This window comes from Manis pentadactyla, chromosome 2 (assembly GCF_030020395.1).
Source record: "Manis pentadactyla isolate mManPen7 chromosome 2, mManPen7.hap1, whole genome shotgun sequence".
In the NCBI taxonomy this organism is placed as follows: domain Eukaryota; kingdom Metazoa; phylum Chordata; class Mammalia; order Pholidota; family Manidae; genus Manis; species Manis pentadactyla.
In genome coordinates, this window is record NC_080020.1 from 86,128,169 (window position 1) to 86,142,742 (window position 14,574).

The 14,574-nt window shown below is 36.6% G+C and overlaps 1 protein-coding gene across 1 annotated transcript in view; it reads right to left on the reverse strand.

The window, feature by feature from the left end:
• Positions 1-14,168, reverse strand: part of FCHO2 (FCH and mu domain containing endocytic adaptor 2) — a 123,333-nt gene extending 109,165 nt beyond the window's left edge. The window contains exon 1 of the mRNA XM_057494400.1: positions 14,002-14,168. Coding sequence (XP_057350383.1) covers positions 14,002-14,034 — 33 coding nt within the window. The 5' untranslated portion in view covers positions 14,035-14,168. The remainder of the gene's footprint in view (positions 1-14,001) is intronic.
• Positions 14,169-14,574: the final 406 nt, after the last annotated feature.

Sequence of the window (14,574 nt, forward strand, 5' to 3'; positions counted from 1 at the left end):
ATCCAAAAGACTAGGAACAACAAACCCTGGCGAGGATGTGGAGAGAGGGGAACTGTCCTACACTGCTGGTGGGTATGTAAATTAGTTCAACCATTGTGGAAAGCAGTATGGAGGTTCCTCAAAAAACTGAAAATAGAAATACCATTTGACCCAGGAATTCCACTCCTAGGAATTTACCAAGAGAAACAAGATCACAGATTCAAAGACATATGCACCCCTATGTTTATTGCAGCACTATTTACAATAGCCAAGATACAGGAGCAACCTAAGTGGCCATCAGTGGATGAATGAAAAAGAAAACAATCCTACCATTTGTGACAACATGGATGGAGCTAAAAGCTATGATACTCAGTGAAATAAGCCAGGCAGAGAAAGACAAGTACAAAATGATTTCACTCATTTGTGGAGTACAACAAAGCAAAAACTGAAGGAACAAAAACAGCAGCAGACTCACAGACTCCAAGAAGGGACAAACGGTTACAAAAGGGAAAGGGGGTGGGGACAGCAGGCAGAAAGGGAGAAGGGGATTAAGGGGTGTTATCATTAGCACACATAATGTAGGGAGGCCACGGGGAAGGCAGTATAGCACAGAAAAGACAAACAGTTACTCTATAGCATCTTACTACCCTGATGGACAGCAACTATAGTGGGATATCTGGGGGACTTGATAATATGGGTGAATGTAGTAACCACAATGTTTCTCATGTGAAACCTTCATAAGATTGTATATCAATGATACCTTAATATAAAATAAATATTTTTAAAAATTCCTTTTTTTTACTATAAAACACAATATTAATATAGTAATAGTAATAAAACTTAGAAACAAAACTAGCCACTGGTCTTCACTTGGAAAGAAAAGGAAAATTCATTCTAATAAGGATGTGATGCAGAAGAAGCCTGCTGAAAAAGCACTAACTAAACATAAAAACTCTGCATGATTACAAATCTTTTTGTCATTTATTCCCATTTGGAGACCATTTACTGAGTAATGAATCTGACTCCAGGCACTATTTTCTTTAACAATGTCACAAACCTATTAATAAAAATATTTACTGATCACGAGCTTTTTCTTTGGCACAAACTAAGCAAAAAGTTTAATATTTCAAATGACACTTCTCTACACATACATATCTAAACCCACACATACATACAATCTTTTAAAGAAAAATTCCTCTGATGGCAAAGTGGCTAACAAAGAACCCAAGTTTTATGCCACCTTGTGAAGAATTACTTTGTAGCTTTGATAAGAGATGATAGTGTATTAAATATATACATATTACATATATATATATGTGAAAAAATACAGTAGGAGCATTAGAGCTTAGATCTAGGCCCATTTGGCTTCACTGTCTTCACCTGAACAAAATATTAAAAATTCTGGGGAAATGGGGAGATACTACCCTTGAAACTACAATAACAGCTCATTATAATTTGGCCACCACTTGAGATTACCCAGTTTGGAGGTTTTTTACTTAAAGTACACCCATGCAGTTTCTTTAAGTTTTACAGTAGCCATCAACCTTTTTAGTAGATGGTTCTAATTCAAAGAAAAGCAAAATAACAAATATTTCTGAATTGCATATCCATTTTATCACCCCATTCCTTTAAGTGAGTATGTTCCTGTTTTTCAAACATCAAGTTTTTTTCTTATATTCTTTAATGCAAACAGGCAGAACTTGATTTTCTTTGGATAACTACAAATACACAAATGTACAAGTAATGTGACAACAAACTTTTATTATCACAATTACAACTAGCAATGTCTGCTAATTTTCAATATTTTACTAAAACTATAAATCATTCATGCACTTTGACCACGCAATTCCCTTTTAGAAATCTGTACCACAAAAACACACAAAGACAAATGTGGAATAATATTCACTGCAGTACTGTTTGTAATAGTGAAAAACCAGAAACAACTCAAAACATCCATTAAGATTACTGGTAAAATAAATAACAGTATATCCTACACTGAAATTCATGACTATAGTAAAAAATAAAATTGCAGATTTTTAAGTATTAATTTTAAAAATCTGTCCAGATATACTGTCAATGGAAAAAAGACTCAATTATCATAATAGCCAAAAATAACCTAATGTTGGGAACAACTTAAATGTCCATCAACTGATCAATGGATAGACAAAATGAGGTATATCTATACAATGGAATATAATTCAGCAATAAAAAGGAACAAACACTGACACACACAATTTAATGGATGAATCAAACACTTTATTAAGTGAAACAAGTCAGACATAGGAGACCACATATTGTATGATTCCATTTACATGAAGTGTCCAGAACAGGCAAATCTACAAAGAAAGTGGATTTAGTGGCTGCCTAGAGCTAAGGGTGGAAAAGAGCACTGACTATAAAAGAGGGGGAGAGATTTAATTATTAAGAGGATGAAAATGTCCTAAAACTGATTTACGATGATGATCGCACAACTTAAACTTACAAAAAAATGAATGAATTGTACACTTAAAATGGACATATTTTATGATACATAAAATATGTTTCAATGAGACTTTTTTTGAAAAAGCAAGGTGCAAAACAGTATACATAGTAGGATTTCATTTTCATTGATAAAAAATAACATATACACAAAAGGAATCTGAAAGCATATACAGCAAGCTTCTAACAAAATTATTTCTGGGTAGTGGAATGATCAGCACAGATTAACTTTCTAATTCTAAAAAATTTCATAGTAAGTAAATAAATAAGCTAAGACTTTAATACAGAAGTAACTGAGTTAAAAGCTACCACGACAGCAGTTTTTAAAATGCAATTTTCTCCCCAATATACTACAACTGTTGACATTAAATCTTGATTATTATGGCTTGTTTTTCTTCTGCTGCTGCTCAAATTTTTAGATTTTCCTTTTCTATAAGTTTTGAGATATAATTCACACACCATACAATTCACCATTTAAAGTACTCAATGCAGTAATTTTAAGGATATTTACAGACTTGTGCCACCATCCCCACAATCAATTTCAGAACATTATCATCACCCCTAAAAAAGAAACCCATAACCAAACAGCTAGATTTTTAAGAGTAGGTATTTTCTCATCAGTGGAAAGCTTATCTTCAGCTGGCTTATTCATTAGTTTAACAAACATTTAAGTAAATACATATGTCCAGAAAATATTTTGTAAGCAAATGTTTAAAGCAGCATTATTTGAAATAGCCAAAAGACAAAAACAACCCAAATGTCCATCAATGGACAATGGATAAGCAATATGTGATATATCCATACACCAGAGTATTATTCAGCCATAAGAGGAATGACGTACTGACACATGCTACAACACTGATGAACCCTAAAAACACCATGCTGAGAAAGTAGTCAGTCACAAAAGACCATATACTATATTATTCCACTTATATTAAAGACCATAATAGGGAAATCTATAGAGACAGAAAGTAGATTAATGGGTTGCTTGGGGAGGGGTGAGGTAGGAAGTGATAAAAGGGTATACAGCTTCTTTTTGAGGTAATAAAAAATGTTTTAATATTAACTGCAATGATGACTGCACATATCTGTGAATATAATATGTAAAACATATCTCAATAAAGTCAAAAAGTTAAGTAAATACTAATAAATTCTTGCAAAGAAATTTTCAGTATTAACTGACAAAAACAGCTATGAATACCACTGCTGGTCCAAGAAGCATAATCAACAATAGTTTACACTAAGACAGGCTCTTTTATCTGCTGGTCTCAATACATTTTAAGAGGTAGCACTCTCCCAGAAAATCCACTGACTTTGACCTGGAGCAAATAAAATTTCATTAACCCAATACAAACAAGCATTATAAATCTTTGAAATAATTCCTTATAAAAACTACATATATTAGAAATTATAATTACAGAAGGCAAAGTTTCATCATCCTCTGAAGATACAAGTCCAGAATCATACAGGTCCTTTCAGAACCTACTGTTCCCTCTCCTCTTAACATTCTAATTTAAACAACATCACTGCAGTTAACAGTTTGTTCTATTACCAGATTCCTTTTTGCATACACACAATTAAATGTTAGTTTTTAATACGAAAATAAGATATTATGCAAATTGTTTTACACCTGAATTATTAACTGAGATTTAACTGAAAAGATAGTTAAGTTGTTAAGTAAAGTCACCAAAGATATTTTTTTAGTCTAATACAGTCTACAAGTGAGATATCCTTTTTCAAGTAAAAAGTCTAAATAAGTCATCAAACCTATTTTGGAGACTCAAAGGTATCCTTTTCTGGTTACCTTTATAACATGATTTTGTACTTAGGAAGTGTTAAAAATAGATACAAAATACAATCTATTTACACTTGAAGAAAAACATTCATGTCTCTACTAACAATGCTATCACATTCATTTTTTAATGAAAAATAGAACCGTTTATGTACCTGGGTTTTTAAAGATACTGCAATACTAATGGTGGAAAAACACAAAGCTATAACTCCCACAGATTTTAGTTAATGGTTTGAAACTTCACCTTCAAAGAACCTTAAAGGACAACAGTAAATTAAACACTAAAAATACTAAATCTAGCTATTCTTCACTTCTCATGAGCTCAGGAGCTGGAAAAAAGGCAATAGAGTATAAACCATACAATCAAAATATGAATTTAAAAGTTGATTTTACTTAGTTTACTTCTTAATTTTTGTAAAAAAGATTTTGGAAAGGGAAGAGTCAGGAGCTGCTCTCCTATAAACAGCAACATGCCTAAACCTTCCTCTCAACTCCAAAATACCTCAAAAATAAATACCACTTCCACCTCTTTAGTTTTCCTTTTACTGGAACTCTCACTGACATTTATTAGATAACCTTGGACAAGTCACTGCAAAATATAACATTAATATGTGTTTGGTATAGTCTCACTTTAACCTGCCTGCTCTGAAAAGCATAACAAAACATTTAAATAATTTTAAGGCTATTTTTTTCTTTGAACAATGGTCCCTCTAGTGAAGAATTTTCTAGATGCTTTTGATGGGAATTCAACAAATATGCAATAACAGCTCTCCAGTAACACTTTTGCCTTGAAAACTGCTAGAAAGAAAAGGATAAAAATAAATGCAAGCAGTTTTTCTATAAGTAAACAAGACATTCAACCACAAGTTACAATCTCTTCCAGTAAATGTTAGTTATATTTATACACTGAAATTTTCAGACATGATCAATAAAACTATCCTGCACAGCTAATGACAAGATATTGCTAAAGCAGAAAACAGTGAACTGTCACTATTTGCAGAAGACATAATATTACAACAGAAAATCCTAAAGACTCCACCAAAAAACTGTTAAGAACTAATAACTGGATTGTCAGCAAAGCTGCAGGATACAAAATTAACACACAGAAATCTGTTGTTGTCCTGTATACTAACAATGAACTATCAGAAAAATAAATCAGGAAAAGAGTTCCATTTACAACTGCATCAGAAAGAATAAAACACCCAGGAATAAACCTAACCAAGGAGATGAAAGACCTGAAGACCTGTACTCGGAAAATTGTAAGACACTCATGAAAGAAATTAGAGAAGACACAGGGAAATCTATCCCATGATCATGGATAGGAAGAATTAATATTGTCAAAATGGCCACCCTGCCTAAAGCAATGTAGAGACTCAATTCAATCCCTATTAAAATACCAATGGCATTTTTCAATGAACTAGAGCAAAAAATCCTTAAATTCATATGGAACCACAAAAGATTCCAAATAGCCAAAGCCATCCTGAGAAAGAACAAAGCTGAGGGCATTATGTGCCCTCACTTCAAGCTGTACTACAAAGCTACAGTAACCAAAACAGTATGGTACTAGCACAAGAACAGACCCACAGATCAATGGAACAGAATAGAGAGCCCAGATATAAACCCATGCATATATGGTCAATAAATATATGATAATGGAGCCATGAATATGCAATGAGGAAAAGGCAGTTAACTGATGCTGGGAAAACTGGACAGCTACATGAAAGAGCATGAAACTGGATTACTGTCTAACTCCATACACAGAAGTAAACTTGAAATGGATCAAAGACCTGAATGTAAGTCATGAAACCATAAAACTCTCGAAGAAAATAGAGACAAAAATCTCTTGAACATAAGCATGAGCAATTTTTTCCTGGTCACATCTCCCCAGGCAAGGGAAACAGAATAAAAAATGAACAAGTGGGACTACATCATACTAAAAAACTTTGGTGCAGTAAAGGACAGCATCAGCAGAACAAAAGGCAACCTAAAGTATGGGAGAATATACTTGTAAATGAGTCAATCTGATAAGGGGTTAAGATGCAAAATATATAAAGAACTCATGCCTCAACACCCAAAGAACAAATAACCCAATTAAAAAATGGCCAGAGGACCTGAACAGATGTTTTTCCAAATAAGAACTACAGATGGCCAACAGGCACATGAAATAATGCTCATCACTAATTATCAAAGAAATGCAAAACAAAACCTCAATGAGATATCACTTCACACCAGGTAGAATAATGGCCACTACCCAAAAAGATGAGAAATAACAAGTGTTGGCAAGGATGTGGAGAAATGGGAACCCTCCTTACACTGTTGGTGGGAATGTCAACTGGTGCAGTCACTGTGGAAAGCAGCATCGAGGTTCCTCAAAAAACTAAAAATGAAATACCATACAACCCAGTAATTCTACTCCTAGGAATTTACCTAAAGAAAACAAAATCCCAGAGTCAAAGAGATATATGCACTCCCACGTTTACTGCTGCATTATTTACAACAGCCAAGTTATGGAAGCAACCTAAGTCTCCATCAATAGATGACTGGATAAAGAAGATGTGGTACTTATACACAATGGAATGTTATTCAGCCATGAAAAAAAGAAATCCTGACATTTGCAACAACATGGGAGGACCTAGAGGGTATTAGGTTAAGTGAAATAAACCAGGTGGAGAAAGACAAATACCACATAACTTCATTTGTGTGTGGAATCTAAAAACAAAACAAAACAAAATGAACAAAATAGCAGCAGACTCACAGAAACTCAGAAGTGACTGGTAACTGCTATAGGGGAGGGGTTGCGGTGGGTGGGTAGGAAGGGTGAGGGAGATAAAGGGGCAAAAAATTGTCAATCATAATATAAGTTGGTCATAGGGATGACAGTACAGCATGGAGAACGTAATGATTCTGTAACATCTTCCTATGCTGACACATAGTAACTACATCAGTGGAGGGTGAGGATTTAATAATATGGGTAACTGTTGAACCACTGTGTTGTACACTTGAAGCCAATATAAGATTGGATACCAATGATACTTCCAAATAAAAAAAATGAAATAAAACAGTGACTAAAGATGTAAAATGAGCACTGCTCAGCAGTTATAAAGTACTTGATGCCAGTACAAAAGTCACTTAAATATGTTTGTTGGTTGACTCAAAGAAATGAATCTCGTTACACTAAAAAAAACTGTTTTCTCACCTCTCAGATACTCTTCCCCTATCTTCTTAATTATAACTCATCTCTTCAAGTTAAGTCCTTAAAGCCATCTAAATTGATATTATATATTTTCAACAAAAATAGCAGGGGCAAACAGTTGTGAGAAAATTTGTTTTCCTATCTTTCAATTTTTCTGTAATATTCTGTAAGTGAATGTAATTTTCATTACTTCCAAAATTAAAAAAAATAAAACAATTTCAGCTTTCTCAAAAACTTCAGTCTATGCTTGCAAAGACAGAGAAGGCTACCTTCTTAAACTGTCATCTTTTTCACATTAATACTTAAATCTCAGCCTCATAATTCATAAAAGGAAGAAAACAAAAACAGAAACTAGACGTAACTAAATGTCCAAAAAGGTGAGTGGCTTAAAAAAAAATTACGACCTATCCATTCCATGGAAACCTATGCAAGTCACTGAAAATAGTTTCAAAGAATATTAAACAAACAAGAAAAATGCTTGATGGTAACATCATTTGAAAATACCAAGATATAGAATATATAGTAGAACCCATTTTGAATTTCGTGTTTTCAAAGAAAATACTGTAAGATAGAAGACTATACATTTTATTTTTGTCTATATTCTTCTGTGTTTTACCTATCAAGTAATAATTTTTACCTTTTTGTATCACTGTTCTAAAATCCTTCCCAAAATGAACTTATGCAGCCAAATCTGTACCAATTACTCACTTTCAAATTTCTCCTGTGACTCAAAAATACAACATAAACTACTCCACCTCCCAAAAAAATATCTAAGGGCCTCACAATAAAATCTAGTGCCATCTAAACTACTGTAATTTTATAATGTCTACCTGTCAAGTCTACTTGAATCAAGTTAGGTGAATCTGTAATATGCATTTTCATAGCTTGATAAGAGTCCAATTTGGGCATGGGTAACTAGCAAACAGTTACACAAAACATATTTTAACTTGGTGTATGTTCTTTGATTGTATATATACATAGGTCATGTCTGGAAGGTTACATAAGAAATTGGTAATAGTGCATTTGGGGAGCTCTCTATGGCTGCAGAAAAGGACAGATATATTATACTACATTCCTTTCTGTACCTTTTAAATACTGAATCATGTAAATTTTGCAAATCTGTTAATTAATGTATATATGTAAATATATACACATATATACTTTTTAAAATTTTAGTATATCATCCAGTTGGGTCATATCCTAAGCAGGTACCCCAACTACTATACTTGGAAATTTCAAGTTATAAAAACAAAGTCTACATTCTGTATTTCTATTGTCACCTCAACTAATTTTCTAATGGTATGTGTTTTTAAATTTTCATATAGATAAATAACCTCAAAGACTGTGTTTGTGTGTGTGTGTGGTTATGCATGGTTGTTAGTCTCAATCAGGATACTAAATTTAGATTAAATAATCAAGCAAAAACATAATAATATTTTGCATTCCAAAGTCCTATTAATAGTAACCGCAGATTTTTTTTAAAAAGTTAATCCTCCCAGCTTATCTGTGTAATGATATATCAAATTTTGGATATATAACAAACAGCTGCAATTTTATTTAAAAGTAAAGTATGACAATACCAGTGAGAGCCATGAGTAAGTAGAATGAGATTTCTGTATTAACTAAATAGTAAAAGAAATAAGGAAAAAAATTAAAACTTCAGGATAAAAATACCTAAAATAATTGCTACTCATTCTCTCTTAATGAGCTGACTAGAGATAATCTTTGGAAAAAATCGCCTAACTAAAAATGTCATTACAATGTGATGCATGTTAAAGAAACCTGGTGTCTCTGGCAGATTTCTTCATATCTTATACAGACTGGGATTATGTAAAATTAAGTTTATAAGGTATTACATCAGGTACGTTGTGCTTGCTTATTTTTTCCATTATGAAATCTATTCCTTAAAAAACATTTTTTAACTCCTGAATTTAAAAAAATGGGTTTATATAAAAATACAAACCCATTTTAATTAGTATAGCACAATGTTGACACAATCTCAAGAGTATTATAAACTAGCAATCAACTCTAAGAAAGAAGCAGTGTATAGTGACATTTCCTCACTGTAATATTTGTCAATAACTTTTTAAAGTTACATAATCTTTTGAAAGGCTAACAACTGTTTTTATATATTAAAGGCAATGGTGTAAATTTCTGTTATCAAAATTATTTTTGCTGTCCAATTTTAAGACAGAAGAATAACATTTTCAACTTGATTATCAACGGCACTACCCTTTGTGGCAAAAACTGACTTATCAGCAACAAAACACCTGCTGTGTAGGAAGTGCTGAATACATTTTTCTCTTCAAAGTACAGTATTAAGAAAAAATTTATAATGTAGCATATAGCTTTAGGAAAATAAAACTGTGTAGAAAAAGACAGGATGTGCTGCTCTCAAAAGAACCTGAAGAGAGTTTCAATAATTCAAACTTTGCTCTAACAAAATGCCACAACAAAAAGGTTTGTCTTTATGCAGGGTAAAAAAACAATTAATAGGTTGTTTCACTAGAAACCTTAAACTTTAAAGGTTCCCATCACCGCACTTTGACAAGATTTATTTTGTTCTGACAGTGCCACCTTAAATATTGGGGGAGAAAGGTGGAATTATTATATTAAGTTCCCTATTTTAAGAATTGATTTTATAAATGATCCTGGAATACATAAATTTTTAAGTTGTCTTCAACAGAAAACTATCAAATTGTCTGAAGTTATTTATTTAGTTTCTAGACTTTCCTAGTTCAGTTAGCCCTCTTTTGGAGCTTTTTAAGCTCCAATTTAGAGAGCTATCAGTCCCAATTCCAGGATTGGAAGTAAATTAAAATGTAATCTAACTATTTGTACTCAAATAGTGGAAATGAAGGCAAAGACAAACATAAATCAGACTTGGTATTCTCTCTAGATTTCAGATACCCAAATTTACTCCTGTTCCTCTATGAAGAGACACAAGCAAAAAGCATGCAAAAACTTGTTTATAGAAGCATTATTCATTAATTGCCGAAAACTCAAGCTAGGCTATATTCTAAGCTCAATTAACAAAAAACAAAAGACAACTAACTTTAAAATGTTACTACGCAATTTGGAATTAAGTTAGCAAACTTCAAAAACACATTCATGCACCAAAACATATGCAAAACATTATAAATATGTCAATTTTTAAAGGATCCTTAAAAAATTTTTAATTGCTACTGTAAAACCTAAAGTCTAAAATTGATAGGCTGTGTATCCAACTATACTTTAATTAACTAACAGAATTGATAGGCAAAACCTAAAATTCATATGAAATTGTAAGGGACCCAGAATAGCTGAAACAGAAAAAGAGGACCAAAACTGGAGGGCTCATACTTATTGATTCCAAACCTCCTACAAAGCTATTGTAATAAAAACAGAGTGGTGCTAGCATTAGGACAGGCAACGAAATGAAAATGAAAATCCAGAAACAAACCCATGACCATAGATGGTCAACATATTATTTTTAACAAGGATGCCAAGAACATTGAATGCAGAAAGAAAAGCATTTTCAACAAGTGGTGCTGGAACAACTTGATACACCTCCAACACCAAATGAGATGGTATATTTCTTACCTATATACATGTATAACAGCCACAATATTATACACAGCAGTAATAGTGTAAGTTCATTCGGGTACCAGATTCCAATGTATGTAAATATGTGGGAGGGGTATTCCCACACATACTTACATCAAGCAATTCTCCAACACAAGCACGGTGTTGGAAAACTCAACTCAATTCTGATGCTGTCTGCCTGGAGACAGCACCAGATTCCCAGGTTAAGGACTCCATCCTACAAAACTGCCTTTCACCCCCCACTCCAGACTCCGGTCGCAAGCCCTAAGCAGTTACCTTTGCTTCTGACCTACTGGCTACCGACTGGAGCTTTCCACGACCTTCCCCTAAGGTTCCATTAATTTGCCAGAGCAGCTTATAGAACTCAGAAAAACACTTAACATTTACCAGTTTAACAAAGGATATCCTAAAGGATACCAGTTAACAGCCAGATGAAGAGAGACATAGGGCAAGGCCCCAAATAAAGGAGCTTCTATCCTAGTGGAGCTTGGGGCCTGACTTGGTGGCATGTGGAGGCTTTCTTTCTCCGACCAAGAAGAGCGGGAAGAAGCAGGATGCAACCGAACAGAGAGAGCAAGCTCTTCTGGGTTTTGTGAGGGCTTCACTGCATAGTCATTATTGACTAAATTATTGGTCATTGGCTGATTCAACCTCTAGCCCATTAGGTGTAGGTCTCAAAGTCCTCATTAACATGACAAAATACCCACTCACTAGTGAAAGAATTAAATTGACCTTTTCTGGCAGCATACACAAAAATTAACTTTGAATGGATCATAGGCCTAAAGGTTAAGTACTAAAACTATAAAACCCATACAAAACATAGGAGTAAATCTGTGTCCTTGGGTTAGTTAAGATGTCTTATATAAGACAACAAAAGCATAAATGATAACAGAAAAATTAGATCAATTGGACTTCATCAAGACTTCATTAAAATTTAAAACCTCTGTGCTTCAAAGGACACGATCAATAAAGACAACCCACAGAATGGGAGAAAATATTTACAAAATCATATATCTGATAAAAGACATACCCAGAATATAAATAGAACACTTATGAAACAACAATAAAAAGACAAATAACCCCATCTAAAAACGGGCAGTGGATCTAAACATATTTCTTCAAAGAAATATATAAATAGGCAATAGCACAAGATGCTCAACATCGTTAGCCATCAGAGAATGGCAAATCAAAACCACAAGGACACATTTCACATCCATCCACTATAATAAAAAAGACAGATAAGTGTTGCCCAGCATGTGGAAAAACTGGAACCCTCAGACATTGTCAGTGGGTTTGTAAAATGTCTTTGAAATCTTGGAAAACAGTTCGGCAGTTCCTCGAAATGTTGAACTGAGTTACAATGTGACCAAGCAATTTCATTCCCAAAAGAAATGAAGACGCATGTTCACACAAAAACTTGTACAAAAATGTTCTTGACAATGTTCATTATTCGTTATTATGAACACTCATTCATTATTCAGCAAAAAGTGGAAACAACCAAGTCAAGTATCTATCACCAATGACATACGAATAATAAAAATGGCATGTATATGCCAAGGGAAATAAGTACTGACCCATGTTACATTGTGGATGAAACTTGGAATCACGCTAAGTGAAAGAAGGTCACAAAGGACCACATATATGACCCCATTTATATATGTCCAAAACAGATAAATCCATAGAGACAAAAATCTACAGATTCGTTAGTTACCTAGGGCTGAGGTAGGAGGAAAATGGGTAGTGACTGCTGATACAGGGATTCTTTCTGAGGTGAAGTTGTTCTAAAATTGATTGTGGTGATGTGTGCACAATTCCATGAACAAAGAAAATATCTTTCAATTGTACACTTAAGTGGCTGTGCTATATGGATGTTAACTGTACCTCAATAAAGCTGTTTAAAAAAAAAGTAATGTCTGGTATTTATGCCGCTTGTGGAAAACAAGAAACAAGACAAGTGACTATGAACTGATTGGATTACTAAGTAAATCCATGCTTGAGACTCCTAGAAAAAAGGATTTAAGACACTTCTTATTCACTGAAAGATTACTCCTTTAAATATTTCTAAATCTTAACTAGAATGGAATTGTAGTACTTGGAACTGTCCGGACATAAAACGAGATTCACCTAAGATACCTGAATAACATGTTACTTCCCCAGGCATGGCTCATCCATACTTCCCATTACAAAAAACAGTAACTGCAAAAAAAAAAAAAAACACTCCACAGGAAGACTGGGAAGTCCTTCTCAAAGAAACACCTAATACTAACACTGAGGTAGGAGGGGTGTGGAAAGAATGAGGAAGGGGAAGGAGCACAGGGGACAACGGGAAGTCTCGGTGCACTTAAGCCCAAGGAATTCAGTTACATTAAATTCAACTTTTATACGCTTTGCGAACAGGCCCAGAGGCAAAGTCCTGGACGCAGACCAAAGATCCGAGCTGCAAGGCCGAGAGGAAGTGCTGATCCAGCCCAAGCCCGCACGGGATTTCCAGTGGAAATGGGGGACGGAGGGAGCAAACGGGTTAAGATGGGGGACTGCGGTGCGGGAAGGAGGAGAGCCCCTCAGCCGGGTCCGGCCGGCAGTAGCCGGCCGCGCACAGCTGGGGGCGGCCGCGGAGAATGCCCGGCGCCCCGAGCCTCCGGCGGGGCCGGATCCCATCTCCCGCCCCATCCGGCGCTTTGTCCCAGCGCTGGCGGCTGGCGGCGGGCGGCCCCTCGGCGTCCCTGCCGCGGGCTGAGGGGCCGTGCTGACAGCCTCCGCCCCCCGCAAGGGCTGCGGGCCTGCGAGCCGGGGCGGCCGGTGACCCGACGCCCGCCGGGCTTCATCCAGGCAGGACCCAGCGGCGGCGGTCCGAGGACGCCCGCCCAGCCCGCGGAGCCGCCGCCGCCGCCGCTCGAAGCGCACGCAGGCCGAGGTCAGGCGCAGAAAGTCGCGGACTCTGAAACCCACACAATTTCCAACATCCTTCTCTTACCCAAAAATTCTCCACGAAATGCGCCATGACCATCCTGCCACCGCCGCCGCCGCCGCCGCCGTCGCCGCCACCGCCGCGCCGGGTTCCTCGTCCGCGCCCGCCCGCCGCTGTGTAAACACGGGTCCGGCCCCCTCGGCGCCCCCGCCTTTCACCGCGCCGCCGCCGCCACCGCCACCGCCGCTGCCGCCGCCTTCTTGCCGGAGACCGGCCCGCGCCCTCTAGGGCGCATGCGCCACCTAGCGGCTGCCGCCGCAGGCCAGCACTTAAACGCCACGGCCCGGTTGCGCATGCGCTTCGGACTGCATGCCGGGGTTTTAGTTGCCTTCCTCACTCCCCAGCGCGGGTGCGGCTGAGGCTGAGTGTTCTCTTGGGAATGGTGGAGAACCAGGTCCCTAGGAGTCACCGGGGAGGCCCGCACCCTTTGCGGTGTGAAGGGTACTGGCCCAGGGACGGAACGGAGAGAGGAGCCAGCCAGCAGCTGTGGAGCCGGCTACCTGGCTGCCCACTCTATTCCTCCTCACAGGTTTCACTTCCCCGGCCTTGGAGTATCTCCAAAGGACCTAAGTCTGGGCC